Source organism: Conger conger, chromosome 2 (genome assembly GCF_963514075.1).
Source record: "Conger conger chromosome 2, fConCon1.1, whole genome shotgun sequence".
Taxonomy (NCBI): Eukaryota; Metazoa; Chordata; class Actinopteri; order Anguilliformes; family Congridae; genus Conger; species Conger conger.
Window position 1 is genome coordinate 57,248,513 of NC_083761.1, and position 19,997 is coordinate 57,268,509.

Genomic DNA, 19,997 nt, shown 5'->3' on the forward strand with positions numbered 1-19,997 from the left:
TTCTCCAAATAAATGTGCGACTTTAGCACCCGTCTTCAAATAAATGTGCGTTCTCTGTGCGGGAAATTTGTCCCCGAAGGGTCTGCGTAGCCGCATTTCGATGAAAGCGGCCTTATACTGCGAAATAAACTGTAGCGTTAACTTTGATGGGGTAGTTATCGGTACGCTGGCATACGTATCAGGCCTTACATATATGCTTGTGGTGGAGGAGGAGACAAACTCTTTTCATGGCTTTCTGCTGAGAGGCCTTGCTGCAGCCGTGCGATTTACGAATGATCTGGCGAGCATTATTAAGAGCTGAGAGGGCTTTGTCGCTATAACAACCTACTAAAGCTCTCAGTGATCTGGATTGCAGGACCCAGTCTTAACAAACGTAGGGGGTGACAGCATTGCATTTGATTCCTCCCCCCTCTACCCCCCCCACCTGCCATCATGATTATGTGGCCATTAGTAAATTGGTACCGTGTATGCATCGCAAGGCCTATTTTATCTTGATTATGATTACCCTCTCTCTCTCTCTGCTGAGTATTTCATTGCTCACTTGCCTGCTTGGAGTGATGGGATGAATTGTATAGGCCTGATGTGTTAGCGTGGAGACGGCCGGTGAGACGCAGCGGAGGTAATCACCGCGGTCTCTCGACCTCGGTCACCTGCCCTGAGGCCTGTGTCCAGGTTAATCCTGTACGCCCGCAAGAATTTCCCATCATTTTCTACACTCCCACCACACACACACACACACACCTAGCCGCAAATTTGTAGCCTGTCCCCCGACATCTCCGGCGGTTAGTGCTCGCCTGGGTCTGGGGAGTTGCCGGGGTGACGGTCTGTCAGCGCTGATGGTGATTGGGGTCTGGAGACCCCTCCCCCGGTCGGCCGTGATTAGCGGACGCGGTGATTGGTCCAATCAGTCTTTGTTGCCGAGGCAGATTGTCGTCCCTCAGCGCCGCGGAGCCCAGCCGCCTCTCCCTCATTCTTCATTCGGCCACGGGCCTCGCCCGCCGTAACGGAGCTGTTGGGCCGGAGGAGAGCATTCGCCATTTCTCTGGCCGCACTCCACAGGCCCGTTACGCCTTATTTATGTGGACGGAGCCGTCGTCACGGAGAGGAACCGGCCAACGATGTCGCTGTAGCACAAGTGCTTGTAGATGCTTATCTCCAAATGGCATTGTGGGTTTTTATCAACTGAACGGCTCACGGTACATGTAACAGGTGTGTGTGTTTGATATCATCTCATTCCCATGGTGCTAAACCTGCCGTACTGTTGGGCACATCTGCCTTGTCCTATCAGAGACTATCCAAGGAAACTGATATTCCCCTGGATTTCGCCTCTACGTTGAGGTCTTTGTGTTTCTGTGGTCGTTTACTCCTTTTTACTTTCTAGTTGGGATGTTTTCCACTGCCCTGCTCCCCCATTAGCACTGGTCTGATGTATGAAAGGAGGGAGGGGAGGCAGCTGGGCTTACAGGTTTCTTTCTTTCTCACCAAACGGGAGCAGGAGATCGTTTGTGCTTTGAAGTGGAGCTGCACTCGAGAAGATGTGAAATAACCCCAAGGTTGTGCCTTCTCTCAGGCTCAAGCCCTTCACTTCGTACAAGCTGAGAATGATGGCCACTAACGATATTGGAGACAGCGCCTACAGCAAAGAGACGGACGCAATTACAACTTTACAAGACGGTGAGTGGAGATGCAGGTGTTGGGCTGGGGCCTTTATACCCTATTAGATCCAGTATTGATTCCTTTCATTTGTTTTCCACCGTCTAACCGCCAGAGAAATATGATCTGCCCCCTCGCTGAGGCTTGTGGCTCTCCAGCTGAACCAATGGGGTGACCACAGAATAACACCTGGCCTGCCTGCAGACTCTGTTACGTGGCTCTATTTGGCTTATGATCATCGCATACTTGCAGGCTGGCGATCTGTCCTGTAAATAAAAGAGATCTATTATTGTAATGCGTGTATCAGGGGTATACCGCCCAGCAATGTTTAATACACTTTGGCACTTGGGAAGATGAATGAACAGGAAGTTCAGCGAGGGAGGCGAGACTGGTCACCTGCATGTAATGCATCATGCAGGAGCTATGCCCGTCTCTTACACTAGGCTGTCTCTTACAGTAGCCTCTCTCTTAGACTAGCCTGTCTCTTAGACCAGCCTGTCTCTTACACTAGCCTGTCTCTTACACTAGCCTGTCTCTTACAGTAGCCTGTGTCTTACACTAGCCTGTCTCTTACAGTAGCCTGTGTCTTACACTAGCCTGTCTCTTACAGTAGCCTGTGTCTTACAGTAGCCTGTGTCTTAGACTAGCCTGTGTCTTACTCTAGCCTGTCTTTTACACCTGCCTGTCTCTTACAGTAGCCTTTGTCTTACACTAGCCTGTCTCTTAGACTAGCCTGTGTCTTACTCTAGCCTGTCTTTTACACCAGCCTGTCTCTTACACCAGCCTGCGTCTTACACTAGCCTGTCTCTTACAGAAGCCTGTGTCTTACACCAGCCTGTCTCTTAGACTAGCCTGTGTCTTACACTAGCCTGTCTCTTACAGTAGCCTGTGTCTTAGACTAGCCTGTCACTTAGACTAGCCTGTGTCTTACTCTAGCCTGTCTCTTGGACTAGCCTGTCTCTTACACTAGCCTGTCTCTTAGACTAGCCTGTGTCTTACTCTAGCCTGTCTCTTAGACTAGCCTGTCTTACTCTAGCCTGTCTTTTACACCAGCCTGTCTCTTATACTAGCCTCTCTTACAGTAGCCTGTCTCTTACACTAGCCTGTCTCTTAGACTAGCCTGTGTCTTACTCTAGCCTGTCTCTTACACCAGCCTGTCTCTTATGCTAGCCTGTGTCTTACACCAGCCTGTCTCTTACAGTAGCCTGTCTCTTACACCAGCCTGTCTCTTACAGTAGCCTGTCTCTTACACCAGCCTGTGTCTTACACTAGCCTGTCTCTTACACTAGCCTGTCTCTTACAGTAGCCTGTGTCTTACACTAGCCTGTCTCTTACACCAGCCTGTCTCTTACACTAGCCTGTGTCTTACACTAGCCTGTCTTTTACACCAGCCTGTCTCTTACAGTAGCCTGTGTCTTAGACTAGCCTGTGTCTTACACTAGCCTGTCTCTTACACTAGCCTGTGTCTTACACTAGCCTGTCTCTTACACTAGCCTGTTTCTTCTTGGGAGAGAAGCTGAGGACTGGCCTCGGACTTGGAGCCCTATTGGATGCCTGAATTTATCGTGACATGGTTACTGTTTTTTCAGTTTCACATAAAAACCATTTCCAGCTGCAGGGAAAATGTCACAACTCATCCCAGGCTGCATATGAAGCGAGAGAAAGCCACGTTTTAGACATTTTATTTTATTTTCATGCTCCCTCGCAGTGCACGCCAACCACTTGCCGCCTTCCTTTCCTCTCTCACGGTAAAGGTACTTAAGGTACAGGTGTTCTTCCGCCATTTGGGAGAAAAGGTGTATCATTTTAAGGACGGAGTGACTGAAGCGTTACTAATTGAGATGATGGAATTCTCGCGTGTGTTCTGTTTCATTGCAGTTCCTGATGAACCACCTGTTATCTTGGCGGTAAAGCCATCCACAACGACCTCCGTCCTTGTTCAGTGGCAGGTACGGAATTTCAGCTTCATCTTTTGACTGTGTGATCGGCTATTAACGCACCATGGCCTCACCTTAACAAATCAGGTGGGAACAGCTTACCAGTGCTGAGTAACATGTACGTGTACAAGGCTGGAAACAAGAACACGACAGAATATGAATGCAGGAACATGGTGTAAAGCAGGCAGCAAATGAACATGTTAAGTCATGTGTTAAGTCATGGAGATTTTGTGGTGTGAATGTGATCAAATCACACCTATATTCATGCTTAAAGGTACAGTAGGTAAGGTTTTTGTGTTAAAACATTGTTACAAGACCATTGTAACAGTGGTCTGTAACAGACCAGTGGTCTGTAACAGACCATTGTAATCCCTTCCTATCATTGAAAAAGGCTCATTGCCATGTTGACTCATCCTCTGCCTGTGTTTATAGTCCTTAAATTCAGGTTTGAAAATATACAGTACCAAAACAACAGCTGTACAATAATTAAAGCTCATTGGTTGAAAATTGGTTCTAAGTGCTGCAGCCAATGGCATGGGGGGGGGGTTCAATGTCAGTGCATTCACAGAGATGGGGGAGGGAACAGTGTTGTGGTTTGAGGGTGTTTGTTGCTGAAATTCCTCCCTTGACCGTTAGGAGTCTGAAATTACCTATTGTACCTCCTTTAATGTTTACTCTAAGCAACCCAAGGCATAGTCTACAATGGGCCAGAGTCAGGTCTTCTCTCAAAAACAGAGCAGCAGAATTGTATGTACTGTAGTAGATTTGCAATGCTTGGTCACATGCTAAAGGGGATGATATACAGTCTGAGAGATCAGTAGCCTCGGTTAATTAATATACATCATGCAGACGATCCGTTTACAGGTACATACTAAAAAGGCACATTAATTAGCCTTAGATACCCTTATCCACTGACCTATGGAGTCTCCGATCACCTCCCCTAAATGTGATAGTCTTATCAATAGAGCAGCGGGCCTCAGTGAGTTAATTACTTTCAGAATGGACTTTTGCTAATTAACTACCGACTCGGTGCTCCACATATTTAATTCTCATCTTTTATTTATCTATTAGCTGTGCGGAATGAGGATAGAGTGTGGGAATATGTGTAATACATGCGATAGGAAATTGAGACGTGCAGGCAGGTCTTGCGAGCCCTTTGGAAAGAAGACTTTTTAATAGCCCGTTTTGTGCGTGAGGTGGCAAAGGTGACCTTTAATGTAATTTTGCGCTTTCCAGCCACCCAAGGAGGAGAACGTGAACGGGGTCCTGGTGGGTTTCCGCCTGTATTACCGCGAGCTGCAGTACGAGAACGCCCCAACGGAGTCGAAGGAGACGGCGAACCTCTCGGCCTCGCGTGCCGAAATCACAGGTATGGAACGGCCAAGTTTTTTAGACTTGATTTATACTTGACAGTCAGTGGAAAGTAAATTAACCTCTGTGCAGCGGAATGAGTCCAATAGAGACAATGTGCTCCATGTCAGTTAAAAGTACCCTCGGAGTCTGTGTTACATTGAAGATTTTCCTGTGTATTTCATTTATTTATTTTTGTTGGGGTTTTTTTCTCCTTTTCGCATTCAATTTTTCTAGCCAGGAAGGAGACAAACATGTTAGATGGCAGGTCTATGCTACAGTACGTGGGGGGTGTGTTTGACTGTAATATCAAGTCTTCCTCGTGGAGTATACTGGCAGGTTTGTCTCCGTAACAAGGTGGCAGGTGTCAAATACGTTCAGACTGATTGGGCCGGGTGCTGGCGGTGTTTGTATGTATGCGCCTGTAGCGTGTGTACGTAACGCACTGCCACTGTTCTGTGAGCATGTGTACGTAACGCACTGCCACTGTTCTGTGAGCGTGTGTACGTAACACACTGCCACTATTCTGTGAGCGTGTGAACGTAATGCACTGCCACTGGTCTGTGAGCATGTGTACGTAACGCACTGCCACTGTTCTGGGATCGTGTGTGGGTAACGCACTGCCACTGTTCTGGGAGCATGTGTACGTAACGCACTGCCACTATTCTGTGAGCGTGTGTACGTAATGCACTGCCACTGTCCTGTGAGCGTGTGTACGTAACGCACTGCCACTGTTCTGTGAGCATGTGTACGTAACGCACTGCCACTGTTCTGTGAGCGTGTGTACGTAACACACTGCCACTATTCTGTCAGCGTGTGAACTTAATGCACTGCCACTTGTCTGTGAGCATGTGTACGTAACGCACTGCCACTGTTCTGGGAGCATGTGTACGTAACGCACTGCCACTATTCTGGGAGCATGTGTACGTAACGCACTGCCACTGTCCTGTGAGCATGTGTACGTAACGCACTGCCACTGTTCTGTGAGCATGTGTACGTAACGCACTGCCACTGTTCTGTGAGCGTGTGTACGTAACGCACCGCCACTGTTCTGTGAGCGTATGTACGTAACGCACTGCCACTGTTCTGGGAGCGTGTGTACGTAATGCACTGCCACTGTTCTGTGAGCGTGTGTACGTAACGCTCTGCCACTGTTCTGTGAGCGTGTGGATGTAATGCACTGCCACTGTTCTGGGAGTGTGTGTACGTAATGCACTGCCACTGTTCTGTGAGCGTGTGTACGTAACGCACTGCCACTGTTCTGTGAGCGTGTGTACGTAACGCACTGCCACTCTTCTGTGAGCATGTGTACGTAACGCACTGCCACTGTTCTGTGAGCGTGTGTACGTAACGCACTGCCACTGTTCTGTGAGCGTATGTACGTAACGCACTGCCACTGGTCTGTGAGCATGTGTACGTAACGCACTGCCACTGTTCTGGGATCGTGTGTGGGTAACGCACTGCCACTGTTCTGGGAGTGTGTGTGTACGTAATGCACTGCCACTGTTCTGTGAGCGTGTGTACGTAACGCACTGCCACTGTTCTGTGAGCGTGTGTATGTAATGCACTGCCACTGTTCTGGGAGTGTGTGTACGTAACGCACTGCCACTGTTCTGGGAGCGTGTGTATATAACGCACTGCCACTGTTCTGTGAGCTTGTGTACGTAACGCACTGCCACTGTTCTCTGAGCTTGTGTACGTAACGCACTGCCACTGTTCTGTGAGCGTGGGTACGTAACGCACTGCCACTGTTCTGGGAGCGTGTGTACGTAACGCACTGCCACTGTTCTGTGAGCGTATGTACGTAACGCACTGCCACTGTTCTGGGAGCGTGTGTACGTAATGCACTGCCACTGTTCTGTGAGCGTGTGTACGTAACGCACTGCCACTGTTCTGTGAGCGTGTGGATGTAATGCACTGCCACTGTTCTGGGAGTGTGTGTGTACGTAATGCACTGCCACTGTTCTGTGAGCGTGTGTACGTAACGCACTGCCACTGTTCTGTGAGCGTGTGTATGTAATGCACTGCCACTGTTCTGGGAGTGTGTGTACGTAATGCACTGCCACTGTTCTGTGAGCATGTGTACGTAACGCACTGCCACTGTTCTGTGAGCGTGTGTACGTAACACACTGCCACTATTCTGTGAGCGTGTGAACGTAATGCACTCCCACTGGTCTGTGAGCATGTGTACGTAACGCACTGCCACTGTTCTGGGATCGTGTGTGGGTAACGCACTGCCACTGTTCTGGGAGCATGTGTACGTAACGCACTGCCACTATTCTGTGAGCGTGTGTACGTAATGCACTGCCACTGTTCTGTGAGCTTGTGTACGTAACGCACTGCCACTGTTCTGTGAGCTTGTGTACGTAACGCACTGCCACTGTTCTGTGAGCGTGTGTACGTAACGCACTGCCACTGTTCTGGGAGCGTGTGTACGAAACGCACTGCCACTTCTGTGAGCGTGTGTATGTAACGCACTGCCACTGTTCTGTGAGCGTGTGTACGTAACGCACTCCCACTGTTCTGTGAGCATGTGTACGTAACGCACTGCCACTGTTCTGTGAGCGTGTGTACGTAACGCACTGCCACTGTTCTGTGAGCGTGTGTACGTAACGCACTGCCACTGTTCTGTGAGCATGTGTACGTAACGCACTGCCACTGTTCTGTGAGCGTGTGTACGTAACGCACTGCCACTGTTCTGTGAGCGTATGTACGTAACGCACTGCCACTGTTCTGGGAGCGTGTGTACGTAATGCACTGCCACTGTTCTGTGAGCGTGTGTACGTAATGCACTGCCACTGTTCTGTGAGCATGTGTACGTAACGCACTGCCACTGTTCTGTGAGCGTGTGTATGTAATGCACTGCCACTGTTCTGGGAGTGTGTGTACGTAATGCACTGCCACTGTTCTGTGAGCATGTGTACGTAACGCACTGCCACTGTTCTGTGAGCGTGTGTACGTAACACACTGCCACTATTCTGTGAGCGTGTGAACGTAATGCACTCCCACTGGTCCGTGAGCATGTGTACGTAACGCACTGCCACTGTTCTGGGATCGTGTGTGGGTAACGCACTGCCACTGTTCTGGGAGCATGTGTACGTAATGCACTGCCACTGTTCTGTGAGCGTGTGTATGTAATGCACTGCCACTGTTCTGGGAGCATGTGTACCTAACGCACTGCCACTGTTCTGGGAGCGTGTGTACGTAATGCACTGCCACTGTTCTGGGAGCGTGTGTACGTAACGCACTGCCACTGTTCTGGGAGCGTGTGTACGTAACGCACTGCCACTTCTGTGAGCGTGTGTATGTAACGCACTGCCACTGTTCTGTGAGCATGTGTACATAACGCACTGCCACTGTTCTGTGAGCGTGTGTACGTAACGCACTGCCACTGTTCTGTGAGCGTGTGTACGTAACGCACTGCCACTGTTCTGTGAGCGTATGTACGTAACGCACTGCCACTGTTCTGGGAGCGTGTGTACGTAATGCACTGCCACTGTTCTGGGAGTGTGTGTACGTAATGCACTGCCACTGTTCTGTGAGCATGTGTACGTAACGCACTGCCACTGTTCTGTGAGCGTGTGTACGTAACACACTGCCACTATTCTGTGAGCGTGTGAACGTAATGCACTCCCACTGGTCTGTGAGCATGTGTACGTAACGCACTGCCACTGTTCTGGGATCGTGTGTGGGTAACGCACTGCCACTGTTCTGGGAGCATGTGTACGTAACGCACTGCCACTATTCTGTGAGCGTGTGTACGTAATGCACTGCCACTGTCCTGTGAGCGTGTGTACGTAACGCACTGCCACTGTTCTGTGAGCGTGTGTATGTAATGCACTGCCACTGTTCTGGGAGCATGTGTACCTAACGCACTGCCACTGTTCTGGGAGCGTGTGTACGTAATGCACTGCCACTGTTCTGGGAGCGTGTGTACGTAACGCACTGCCACTGTTCTGGGAGCGTGTGTACGTAACGCACTGCCACTTCTGTGAGCGTGTGTATGTAACGCACTGCCACTGTTCTGTGAGCGTGTGTACGTAACGCACTCCCACTGTTCTGTGAGCATGTGTACGTAACGCACTGCCACTGTTCTGTGAGCTTGTGTACGTAACACACTGCCACTGTTCTGTGAGCGTGTGTACGTAACGCACTGCCACTGTTCTGGGAGCATGTGCGTAACGCACTGCCACTGTTCTGTGAGCGTGTGTACGTAACGCACTGCCACTGTTCTGTGAGCGTGTGTACGTAACGCACTGCCACTGTTCTGTGAGCATGTGTACGTAACGCACTGCCACTGTTCTGTGAGTGTGTGTACGTAACGCACTGCCACTGTTCTGTGAGCGTATGTACGTAACGCACTGCCACTGTTCTGTGAGCGTGTGTACGTAATGCACTGCCACTGTTCTGTGAGCGTGTGTACGTAACGCACTGCCACTGTTCTGTGAGCGTGTGTATGTAATGCACTGCCACTGTTCTGGGAGTGTGTGTACGTAATGCACTGCCACTGTTCTGTGAGCGTGTGTACGTAACGCACTGCCACTGTTCTGTGAGCGTGTGTATGTAATGCACTGCCACTGTTCTGGGAGTGTGTGTACGTAATGCACTGCCACAGTTCTGTGAGCATGTGTACGTAACGCACTGCCACTGTTCTGTGAGCGTGTGTACGTAACACACTGCCACTATTCTGTGAGCGTGTGAACGTAATGCACTGCCACTGGTCTGTGAGCATGTGTACGTAACGCACTGCCACTGTTCTGGGATCGTCTGTGGGTAACGCACTGCCACTGTTCTGGGAGCATGTGTACGTAACGCACTGCCACTATTCTGTGAGCGTGTGTACGTAATGCACTGCCACTGTTCTGTGAGCGTGTGTACGTAACGCACTGCCACTGTTCTGTGAGCGTGTGTATGTAATGCACTGCCACTGTTCTGGGAGCATGTGTACCTAACGCACTGCCACTGTTCTGGGAGCGTGTGTACGTAATGCACTGCCACTGTTCTGGGAGCGTGTGTATGTAACGCACTGCCACTGTTCTGTGAGCGTGTGTATGTAATGCACTGCCACTGTTCTGGGAGCATGTGTACCTAACGCACTGCCACTGTTCTGGGAGCGTGTGTACGTAATGCACTGCCACTGTTCTGGGAGCGTGTGTATGTAATGCACTGCCACTGTCCTGTGAGCGTGTGTACGTAACGCACTGCCACTGTTCTGTGAGCGTGTGTATGTAATGCACTGCCACTGTTCTGTGAGCATGTGTACGTAACGCACTGCCACTGTTCTGTGAGCGTGTGTATGTAATGCACTGCCACTGTTCTGTGAGCATGTGTACGTAATGCACTGCCACTGTTCTGTGAGCGTGTGTACGTAATGCACTGCCACTGTTCTGTGAGCGTGTGTACGTAACACACTGCCACTGTTCTGGGAGCGTGTGTACGTAATGCACTGCCACTGTTCTGGGAGCGTGTGTACCTAACGCACTGCCACTGTTCTGGGAGCGTGTGTACGTAACACACTGCCACTGTTCTGGGAGCGTGTGTACGTAATGCACTGCCACTGTTCTGTGAGCGTGTGTACGTAACGCACTGCCACTGTTCTGTGAGCGTGTGTATGTAATGCACTGCCACTGTTCTGTGAGCATGTGTACGTAATGCACTGCCACTGTTCTGTGAGCTTGTGTACGTAATGCACTGCCACTGTTCTGTGAGCATGTGTACGTAATGCACTGCCACTGTTCTGTGAGCTTGTGTACGTAATGCACTGCCACTGTTCTGGGAGCGTGTGTACGTAATGCACTGCCACTGTTCTGTGAGCATTCAGCCCACCCGCGCTCGCCGTCACCGTGTTAACACCACCTCACGCGTGAACCACCTCCTCACACCCAAGCAAACGCTGCCTAATGCGTCTCCTCTCCCAGCTAGCGCCTCTCAGACTAGCGCTCTGGGTCCACTGACAGTCCCTGGACCACGTGTCTTTGTGTGACTTTCCAGTGCTAATGAGCCTGTAGTGGCTTTGTTGTGGAAAGCTGAGGAGTCTTCAGGAAGAATGTATGTCGTGTGTTGCCGTGAGGAATGTGCAAATGACTCTGAAGGGTATTTCTGACGCCTTAAAGGATGTTGATATGGGTAACCGGAGGGGTAACTGCATTCGGCTTTTTTTTTTTGCCCAGAGCTTGGTGTCGATCGTGGCATCCTGTGATGGTGCAGCTGACATCAGTGCGCCAGTGTCAATTAATGTAAAATTTACAGTAAAAGTTAAAAGTCTTCCCACACCGAATTTCTGTACTTATATTTGTGCTTGTGATGTTTTTCTTTCAAGTTGTTTTGTGATGCAGCTTTTTCTTATATGTAACAAATTATTTTTCTCTCTGTTTGCCTCAAACAGCCAAAAGCACTTTCAAGACTGTGAGCAGTGCTTTGTTAACAGAATTCGAGTTAACGCGTAAGTTTCTTTTAATTGCTGGTCTATTTAAGTGTGCTTTACTTTGAAGTTTTAACAAAATATTCATGCTCCTTCTGGCAAAAGCGCGTAATCCCAAACGCGCACCCTGTTCTGTGTTAACAAGCACTTCCTCTAATTTGCCTATTTTGTCTGTGAACCCGGGAACAATTTAGCCTGGAGATTGTCGGAGTGGCGTGTCACATTCCCGGGTGTAAAAGCAGATCCTCAGATGTCTGGAGAGTTTTCCTTTCTGCGCTGCGTTTTCCCGTGACGTGCGGAGTCATGTCTCTCCGAGTGCGCAGGCGGAGTGCTTGATCCCACTCTGCTGTATTACAAATAAGCACACTTCATTCCGAGTCGCTAGTTTAGCAGGTCCTGCTAAGATATTCTCAATTAACCAAAGGGGTCTCCGTCTCGGAGGCCGTCTGACTGCAAAGTGCATACTCGCATCTGTGCTTTTACATTTTATTTTTAATCCCGAAGCACAGCTCCGACTCTCTTGACACATCCAGTAAAAGAACCTACCTTTATGAAGCCTGCATTCATCAACTCAGATGGTGGTTTCTGTTTTTAAGACTGCAAAACTGTAAGGGAGAACTGCCCCCACGAGCGCTCCATCTGTACAGATGGTGGACTTCCGTCTGTGCGCAGTTCTGCGGCTCTTTCAGTCTGGAGAGAGGCTTGTTAGTCAGTGCATGGGGTCCGCGGGGGGAGGTGGAGGTCCAAAGTGCTATTTCCCTGGGGAAGAAACAGATCTATAAAATCTTGTTAAAATTCCTCCTCGCTGAGATCCACAAACTCGCCCTCAGCTCCTGCTATCGACAGTTGCCTGATAGCACCTGTTTTCTTAACAAGAAAATAAAGATCTATGACAGTCTACAGCAATTATCTTTATCTCAATACCTGCACTGGCTGAAATCTGGTGAAAAAAAGACTGAACAATGGCTTTGTTTTCGGACTTGAAAGGAAGAGATGACACTAAGGGAAGAATGTTTGCGCTTTTGGGATACTTTTATATCTAAAGCAGCACACATTTAGTGGGTGTTTAAAAAAAAAATTCTTAATATGGAAAGTACACAGATGCATATAGTACAACAAGCATTCAGGTCTAGCAATCTGCAGTCTGGAAATTAAGGAGGGAAACTCAAAGAACATAATGGTACAAAGAACTCTCAAAGAACATAATGGTACAAAGAACACTTAAAGAACATAATAGGCAATAATTGAGAGGACAACAAAGAAATGACAACGAGAAAGTATGTGGACATGTATGTTTATATATGGATACTTCTTTAATGGTGAAATTGAGATTTAGCCCAAGCTTTTAAATGAAACATTCATTTAAGAGCTTGGATGAACCAAGATAAATCAAATACAGAAATGTGATGAATATATGACGAATGTTCTAATGTGTGTCATTATAATACAAAACATGTCTTTAGTCTTGTACTTATTCTAGCGGGTTGTGTGGCTGTGACAGGCATGGCGCCTGTCCAATGTTTTCATTCTCCCTCATTGTGATTGCCTCTGCATCTCCTCAGAGCTGAACAAGTACAAACGCTATGAGATTGTGATGACAGCCTACAACATAATTGGCGAGAGCCCCCCCAGTGCACCTGTGGAGGTTTTCGTTGGAGAAGCAGGTAGGAATTGTGTCCATATTGTGCAGTCGCCACGTCGTAGCGCCCTAATTATACACCACGTAACGAAATTATGCCACAGTAAAAACCCAAGTACTTTGAGCAAGCTGCTTTGTTCCGTCAAGTCAGAGGTAAGTGTGTTGTGCTGAAATGGCGGAGCGACTGTGAACATTTCGGCATACTGCCATATCTTTTTCCTGTAAGCTCACGGTTTCCTAAGGGTACTTATACATCGTCATTACCATAATGGTCCCGTATATATTCATTTATCTCCAAATTTGATGTTAGAACAATTGTATGAATTAAGAATGTGGGTGTTATGGTATGTACTGTAAGAAGATCAAATAGACATTTAGTGCACGATAAAATCATTCTGATGCTCCATTATTCAGCTCTATGGGTGAATACTGTTGTCAATCTGGATAATTAATCTTTCATTTTCTATTGTAATTATCTTTCCATAAGCATCCCCTCTGTATTCCCCCTCGTGTATGAGTGCACCTGGTATGACTAGAGGTGAATGGAGTGGGCTGTTTGTCTGAAAGATGGAAGGCGGGTGTTGGGGGCAGCCTGTAACCTATAGCCCAGTGGCTAAGGTACGTGACTGGGACCTGGATGGTTGGTGGGTCAAACCTTGGTGTAGCCACAATACAGTCAGTGGTGCTCTTGGGCCCTTGAGCAAGGCCCTTAACCCACATTGATCCTGGGGGGATTGGCTCCTGCTTAGTTTAATCAGTGTAACCCAGTGGTCCTCACTCCTGGCCCTGGAGAGCCGCGGGGTGTGCTGGTTTTTGTTTTCGCCTTAATATCAGCAACCGATTCAGACTCGAGAATCCAGGTGAGGTGAGTTAACAGTGTAATGAACTGCTTTGATTGATCAGTCAAGTTTAAGTTTTAATTAAGCGGAGTAAAAAAAAGCCAGCACACCCTGCGGCTCTCCAGGCCCGGGAGTGAGGATGCATGGTAAGGCACGGCTGTAATGTAAATGTACGGTAATGTAGCAGGTCAGCGGGGAGCCCGAGGTGGGCTGAGGGGTATGAGGTGCGGGGTCCCCCTGTATGCGGGGGCCCCCTGTATGCGGGGCCCTGCTCCCGGTGAAAGAGCGAGAGGAGAGCGTCTCAGCCCCTGGGCGTGTGATGCCTGGCGTTTCAGACAGAGTGATGGCTGTCACAGCGCACTGCTCCTGGCCTTCTCCACATTCATCACCGCCGTTCCCCTCCATATTTATGGCCAGAGTCCTCACCGTGTCCATTTTTCAATCCCCCGCTCCTTTTTTCCCCTCCTCCTCTCCCAGTAATCCTACCCTTTTTTTAATCAGATTTGTTTTCAGAGAAAATGCCTCTGTGTCTACGCGTGTGACTATACATCATATTCAAAAGTGGATTGCTCTTCCTGCGGAATCTCAATAAGTTTCTCAAAGTTGCGCGATAAATCAGCGCCTTAGGAGGACATGTTTATTGGAAACTTTTTTCCCCCCCTCCTTTTCCTGTACGCTTGTTCAGATGAGCGGACCTCGCGATCTGGTCGCCGCGGTAATCAGCTCTGCGCTTAATGCAGTGTGCTATAGACTGTGTTATGCTGTGCTACAGACTATGCTATGGCATGCTACGTTGTGATATAGACTGTGATATGCTATGCTATGCCATTCTGTACTATAGGCTGCTATGCATATGCTGTACTATATACTGTACAATGCTTTCACTGTGTTAGGCTATGCTTTGCTGTGCTGTGGGCTAGGACGTTGCCTAAACCATGGCTGGGTTAAGTGCTAGCTATCACGTGGCGTGCTACACGACTTTGCCGGCCCGCCCTGACGGTCACACGCTTTCCCGTTAGCGCAGGCGATGGAAACATTGTTTAAGTTCTAGAGGCCTGACAGCCACCAAACTTCCCAGCTGGCCATTATTTGGACAAATGGGGTTGTGGTTGGCCAATATCCATTTGGCTCTTTCCCGGGCGCTCCTAATAGATTGGTGAATCGGTGGCGTCTGTCTCCTGTCAGATGGATAATAAGCGCGCCCTCATCCCACACCGTGACCTTCTGTTCCGCCAGGGCAGATTCCTCATTTCAGCCGCGGCTGACAGTAGTCTAATGTTCGCCCAGTCATTTATAGTAAGGGCACCCTGTCTCCTGCATTGCTCCGCTTCTTCCTCTCCGTGCAATTTATGGTTGCCAGATTTGCAACGTGGAGCAATGATGTCCTTTGGGGCGAGCGTATTTCTCATCTCGGGACAGACAGGTTGAACGTCTCTGTTTTCAGGAAGCGCGGTTCTGTCGGGGAGAGGGATGGCTGGTAACGGGCTGTCATTTACATGTCACCCGTACCGTGCGTCAGATGCGCGTGTGCGTGCGTTCCCCACGGTGACCTGGATGTTTTGCGGCAATCGATGGCAACCGCTCCGGAGACGGGGCGAGTGCATTACCTCCCGGTGAGCGATGCGAAGGCAATTGAACCTTCCGGAATGAAATTCACATACAGATGTGTCCGTTCGGTTAGAGCGCCGGGGTGCTGGGGCAACAAGGTCGCAAGCATTTGTCTCTGAGGATGTTGCTATCTGTGGAAATAAAAATGTAGATTGCGTCGACAGGTTTTGAAGTGAAGTAGAAGACAGCTTGCAGTAGGTTCCGTGCCTCAATCTTCTCTTATTTTGGTGAATCTCATGCCTGCTTATGTCAGTCTTCACCATACTGAGCTATTCAGATTTAAGTCCCTTCTTTCTCCCTTTGTTTGTGTCCCATTGTCTCTCCCTCTCCGTTTTGCGCCTCTCTTTCAAAGGATTACTGACTTTTGCAACAGAAAGTTGCATCAGAAGTTGAGGTCATCTCATAAGGGGATGAACAGGTTATGTTCCATGCTCTGCTCCTAACAACGCTACACTATGCTCGACTTCATCCTCCCCGCTTGCGGATGTGGCTTCGTTTTATACATAGAGCATTATGAAACCAAATTACTTGGACCGGTTAAGACCTTGGGAATTATAAAACGCTATTCAAATGAGGCCAAATTGTGTACTTGTATCCTTGCCGGGCATCATAGATGTGCACAAAGGAACTGCTCAGTGAGTATGACATTGACTTGGACATGAGAAAAGGGAAGCAGAATTGAGTGAAAGTAGGATGTAGCCTGTGGAACTAAAAGGCTGTGTAAAATGTTTTCTCTTCTCTGCAGGCTCCCTGGGTGAAGTACCAATAATACGGGCCCCCTGCAGGCTGTGGCCTGCTGCTCACAGTCAGAACTAGCACAGTCAGGACTCTGCACTGAGACAAGCTTACCCCACAGCCTGACATAATGTATACTGTGTTGTGCAAACGTCTTAGTCAAACTAGATCTTTTAATATAAATTTGGTTTTCTTTTTTTTCTACATTAGTGTGGCTTTCGAAAAGAACAAATTTCCCCCCCGAAAAATGTATGTTACAGAGAATGTATTTGTATTTCATGAAATAACAAAAAATAAGTAAAGTAACATATATGTAATAGTTTGGAACAACCTACCAGCCGATATTGACTGACACACTAATACAGAAGAAAATAAACTTCTAAGACCAAATTTATATGAAAAAATCTAGGGTGCCTAAGACTTTTGCTCAGTACTGTGCATATTTTAAATATGATATAGTTTCTAGAGCTACTATATATCAAATATAATTTTCATACAAACAGCTGCAATGAAAGGAAATCTAAAATAAGAATATGTGAAACCAAAAAATGCTGTGTAGTTGTTTTTCTTCCACTGATGTCTATGGTAATGCGTCTCATCTTTGGTCAGTTACAGGCAGTTGCCAGTTCGTCTGCCTCTGCGTGACCTCTTGGCCCAGGATGTACTTTTATTATGCAGTAGATGGGAAAACATCTCTTTTTATTTTAAGAAACAGGTGAAGGAGAAATGAGAGCTCTGCTTGGCACTGTTTTCTCTTTTTAATGGTGCCCCTATAGAGATGAAACCGCAATCTATAAGATACGCTCCAGATGGTGGGCACGTAATTTATGGGGTCCTTTCGCCAAATCCTAAAGTTGTGAACAAACTGGTTTAGCCGTGGGCGTCGTTCTATTTTTTCATTATTTTTTAATTTTTTTTTACTAACAATACTTTTTTCACCCTGCCATGGTGAGAGGTTTAATGGAGCAGTAAATATGACTCTCTTATAATGAACCAAAGCAGCTGGCTAGGCAACCTGGCTGAGGTTATTAACATCATCATTAGTGCAGGGCAGGCTGGGAGATTGTGCCGAGGAGAGGGACGGGTCTGAGCCAAACAAATGGTGTCACTGCCTGGTGATTACCTCACCTCCTGAAGGTGAGGCCGGGAGGGAGGTGCCGGGGAGGCGCGTGAAGGTCGAGCCGCGTCACCGTCCCTCCTGCCACGGAGAGCAGCGCTCCTCTCAGTCACCCAGGGCCTGCTGGGCACCAGACTCGCAGTGTGGGGTTTGGCTGGGCGGATTGGTCCCCCGCGAACCCAAGCACTCAGCGCTATTTTTACCATAAGGATGCATGTAATTTAATATATTTAACACAAATGTAGTTATTTAGCTGACAATTTTTTCCAAAGCCACTTACTGTTGATTAGATTAAGCTGGGGGCAATCCAGCCTGGAGCAATGCAGGGTTTAAGGGCCTTGCTCAAGGGCCCAGCAGCTCTGCAGATCTTATCGTGGCTATACTAGGGCTTGAATCACTAACCTTCCAGGTCCCAGTCATGTACCTTAGCCTCTAGGCTACAGTCATGTAGTCCTCTAAGACCATTCAATTAAGAATGCATACATGTAGGTTTAAACTTTCACAAATACTGTCGTTCTCGTTGTCTGTGTGCATGTGTGTGTGTGTGTGTGTGTGTGTGTGTGTGTGTGTGTGTGTGCGCGCGGGCATGTGCACATGTTTGTGTACTCCTCCAATTCCACAGTGTCTTGTTGGGCCTTGTCCATGCTGTTTCTATTTGTCCCGCCTGTGTGGAACAGTTGTTTGTCAGTATGCTCAGCTTTTACTACTATTTATCAATATGTTCTGGGCTTTTACTAGGACTTCTAGTGGTTACACTCAGAATTCTCAATGAAATTGTAAATGTAATACAAGGTGTCAGCTGTGGTCTCTTAAATAGCGCTGCGAGAACTTTATTTTTGTATAAAAAGTGAAGTCTTCCAAAAGAGGTTTTCCACTGTTTACAGTTTGACTAACTCTATGCTTGTTTAGCTTGAAATTAAAAGTACAAATTTAATGCAACAAGTGTCATGTTATCCAAGTTATTCACTTCAACTTCAATTTCTGCTCATATTTTACAAACTAAAATGGAACATAATTATACAGAAAAGCAATCAGTAATCAAAAGCATTTGATCGACTAAAAAAATGATCTTGTGCAATTTGCGTATTCTGTTTAGAGCTGACTGTGTGTGTGTTGCGCTGTACTGACTGTGTGTTAGTTGGCTGTACTGACTGTGTGTGTGTTGCGCTGTACTGACTGTGTGTTAGTTGCTCTGTACTGACTGTGTTAGTTGGCTGTACTGACTGTTAGTTGGCTGTACTGACTGTGTGTTAGTTGCACTGTACTGACTGTGTGTGAGTTTCGCTGTACTGACTGTGTTAGTTGGCTGTACTGACTGTGTGTTAGTTGGCTGTACTGACTGTGTGTTAGTTGGCTGTACTGACTGTGTGTTAGTTTCGCTGTACTGACTGTGTTAGTTGGCTGTACTGACTGTGTGTTAGTTGGCTGTACTGACTGTGTGTTAGTTGGCTGTACTGACTGTGTGTTAGTTGGCTGTACTGACTGTGTGCTTTCATGCAGCCCCCTCGCTGGCCCCTCAGAACATTGAGGTGAACAGCCTGTCGTCCGCTCAGCTGGAGGTGGTGTGGGAGCCACCCCCTGTGGAGACTCAGAACGGAAACATTCAGGGCTATAAGGTGAGCCCTCTCATTCACATTTACACAAGCTCCCTACCCGGAACATGCACTGTTCCTTATTAATGTAGCAGGTCATCTGTTACAATAAAGGACACAATCTGTGAGAACTCTAACGCCAATCCACCAAGATGTTTTAAATAGTTTTGTAAATGACACTGATGTTTTCGAACAGATAACAGTATACATTAATTTTATAGATAGTTTGTGAAGGCATCATTTGTTGTGTGCTTGCCTGGCTGGTGGCATTTGCCTATTCAGTGTTCCTGGCAGCGTATAGTGCTACCTGCCTGAACTCTGCCCTTCTGTACAGAATCTACTCTCTGTTTTTGTGTTATTGAATCCAGATTGCTCTGCTTGGTTTACCAGTCAGCAATTCTTCTGCAGATAACCTTGTGTCAAAGCCAGAGTGAACAGCAGATATTCAGAGCCTGATCTTCAGACATTTGAACACGTTTAAATTTAATACTCTTCATTTCCAACTATTATTATACTATAATTTAATGTCTCAGCAAAGAGTAGAATGCCATTGCTACCGGTTTAAAACCATGTTGAAAAATAATGTCTTTCCAAGTGATTGTTGAAAAGATCCGTCAGTGTTGTTGATAACTAGTGCTCACACTAGTTATACAGAATAGACAAAATAGATTAGTAAGAACATGGGTGAAGAGATTAAATTTACTGCACAATAAAGTCAACTTTAATGTATATGAATGCATATGTTTTTTTATTCCAACTTGCTGTGGCATGCTCTACTAGCACTCAAAGAAAAAAATGTATGCTGAAGAGAAATTCTCTCCTGAATCTTGAGAGCAGAATAACGATGGCTTTTGTCCTCGCCAAGTGATTGATCGAGTCAATGAGGTCTAGAGTTTGAAAAATTCTTGAGGGTGCGAAGCCGTTTGAAGCCTCTACTCTGCCAAACCTGACGGCTGATTTGTTAAAAACTTTCCCCGAACGTGACTCAGATCCATTACTGGGAGAGGGACAACCGGAACGAGACGGAGAAGGTGAAGATCCTGTTCGTCCCGGAGACGAGCGTGCGTCTGAAGAACCTGACCAGCTACAGCACGTACCTGGTGAAG

General features: G+C 47.6%; 1 protein-coding gene across 1 annotated transcript in view; it reads left to right on the plus strand.

The window, feature by feature from the left end:
- Positions 1-19,997, plus strand: part of sdk1b (sidekick cell adhesion molecule 1b) — a 354,443-nt gene that overhangs the window by 324,144 nt on the left and 10,302 nt on the right. The window contains exons 32-38 of the mRNA XM_061230637.1: positions 1,571-1,674; positions 3,532-3,602; positions 4,827-4,959; positions 11,326-11,382; positions 12,924-13,025; positions 18,800-18,915; positions 19,881-19,997. The exon at positions 19,881-19,997 is cut by the window's right edge and continues 70 nt beyond it. Of these exons, the coding sequence (XP_061086621.1) occupies positions 1,571-1,674; positions 3,532-3,602; positions 4,827-4,959; positions 11,326-11,382; positions 12,924-13,025; positions 18,800-18,915; positions 19,881-19,997 (700 nt within the window). The remainder of the gene's footprint in view (positions 1-1,570; positions 1,675-3,531; positions 3,603-4,826; positions 4,960-11,325; positions 11,383-12,923; positions 13,026-18,799; positions 18,916-19,880) is intronic.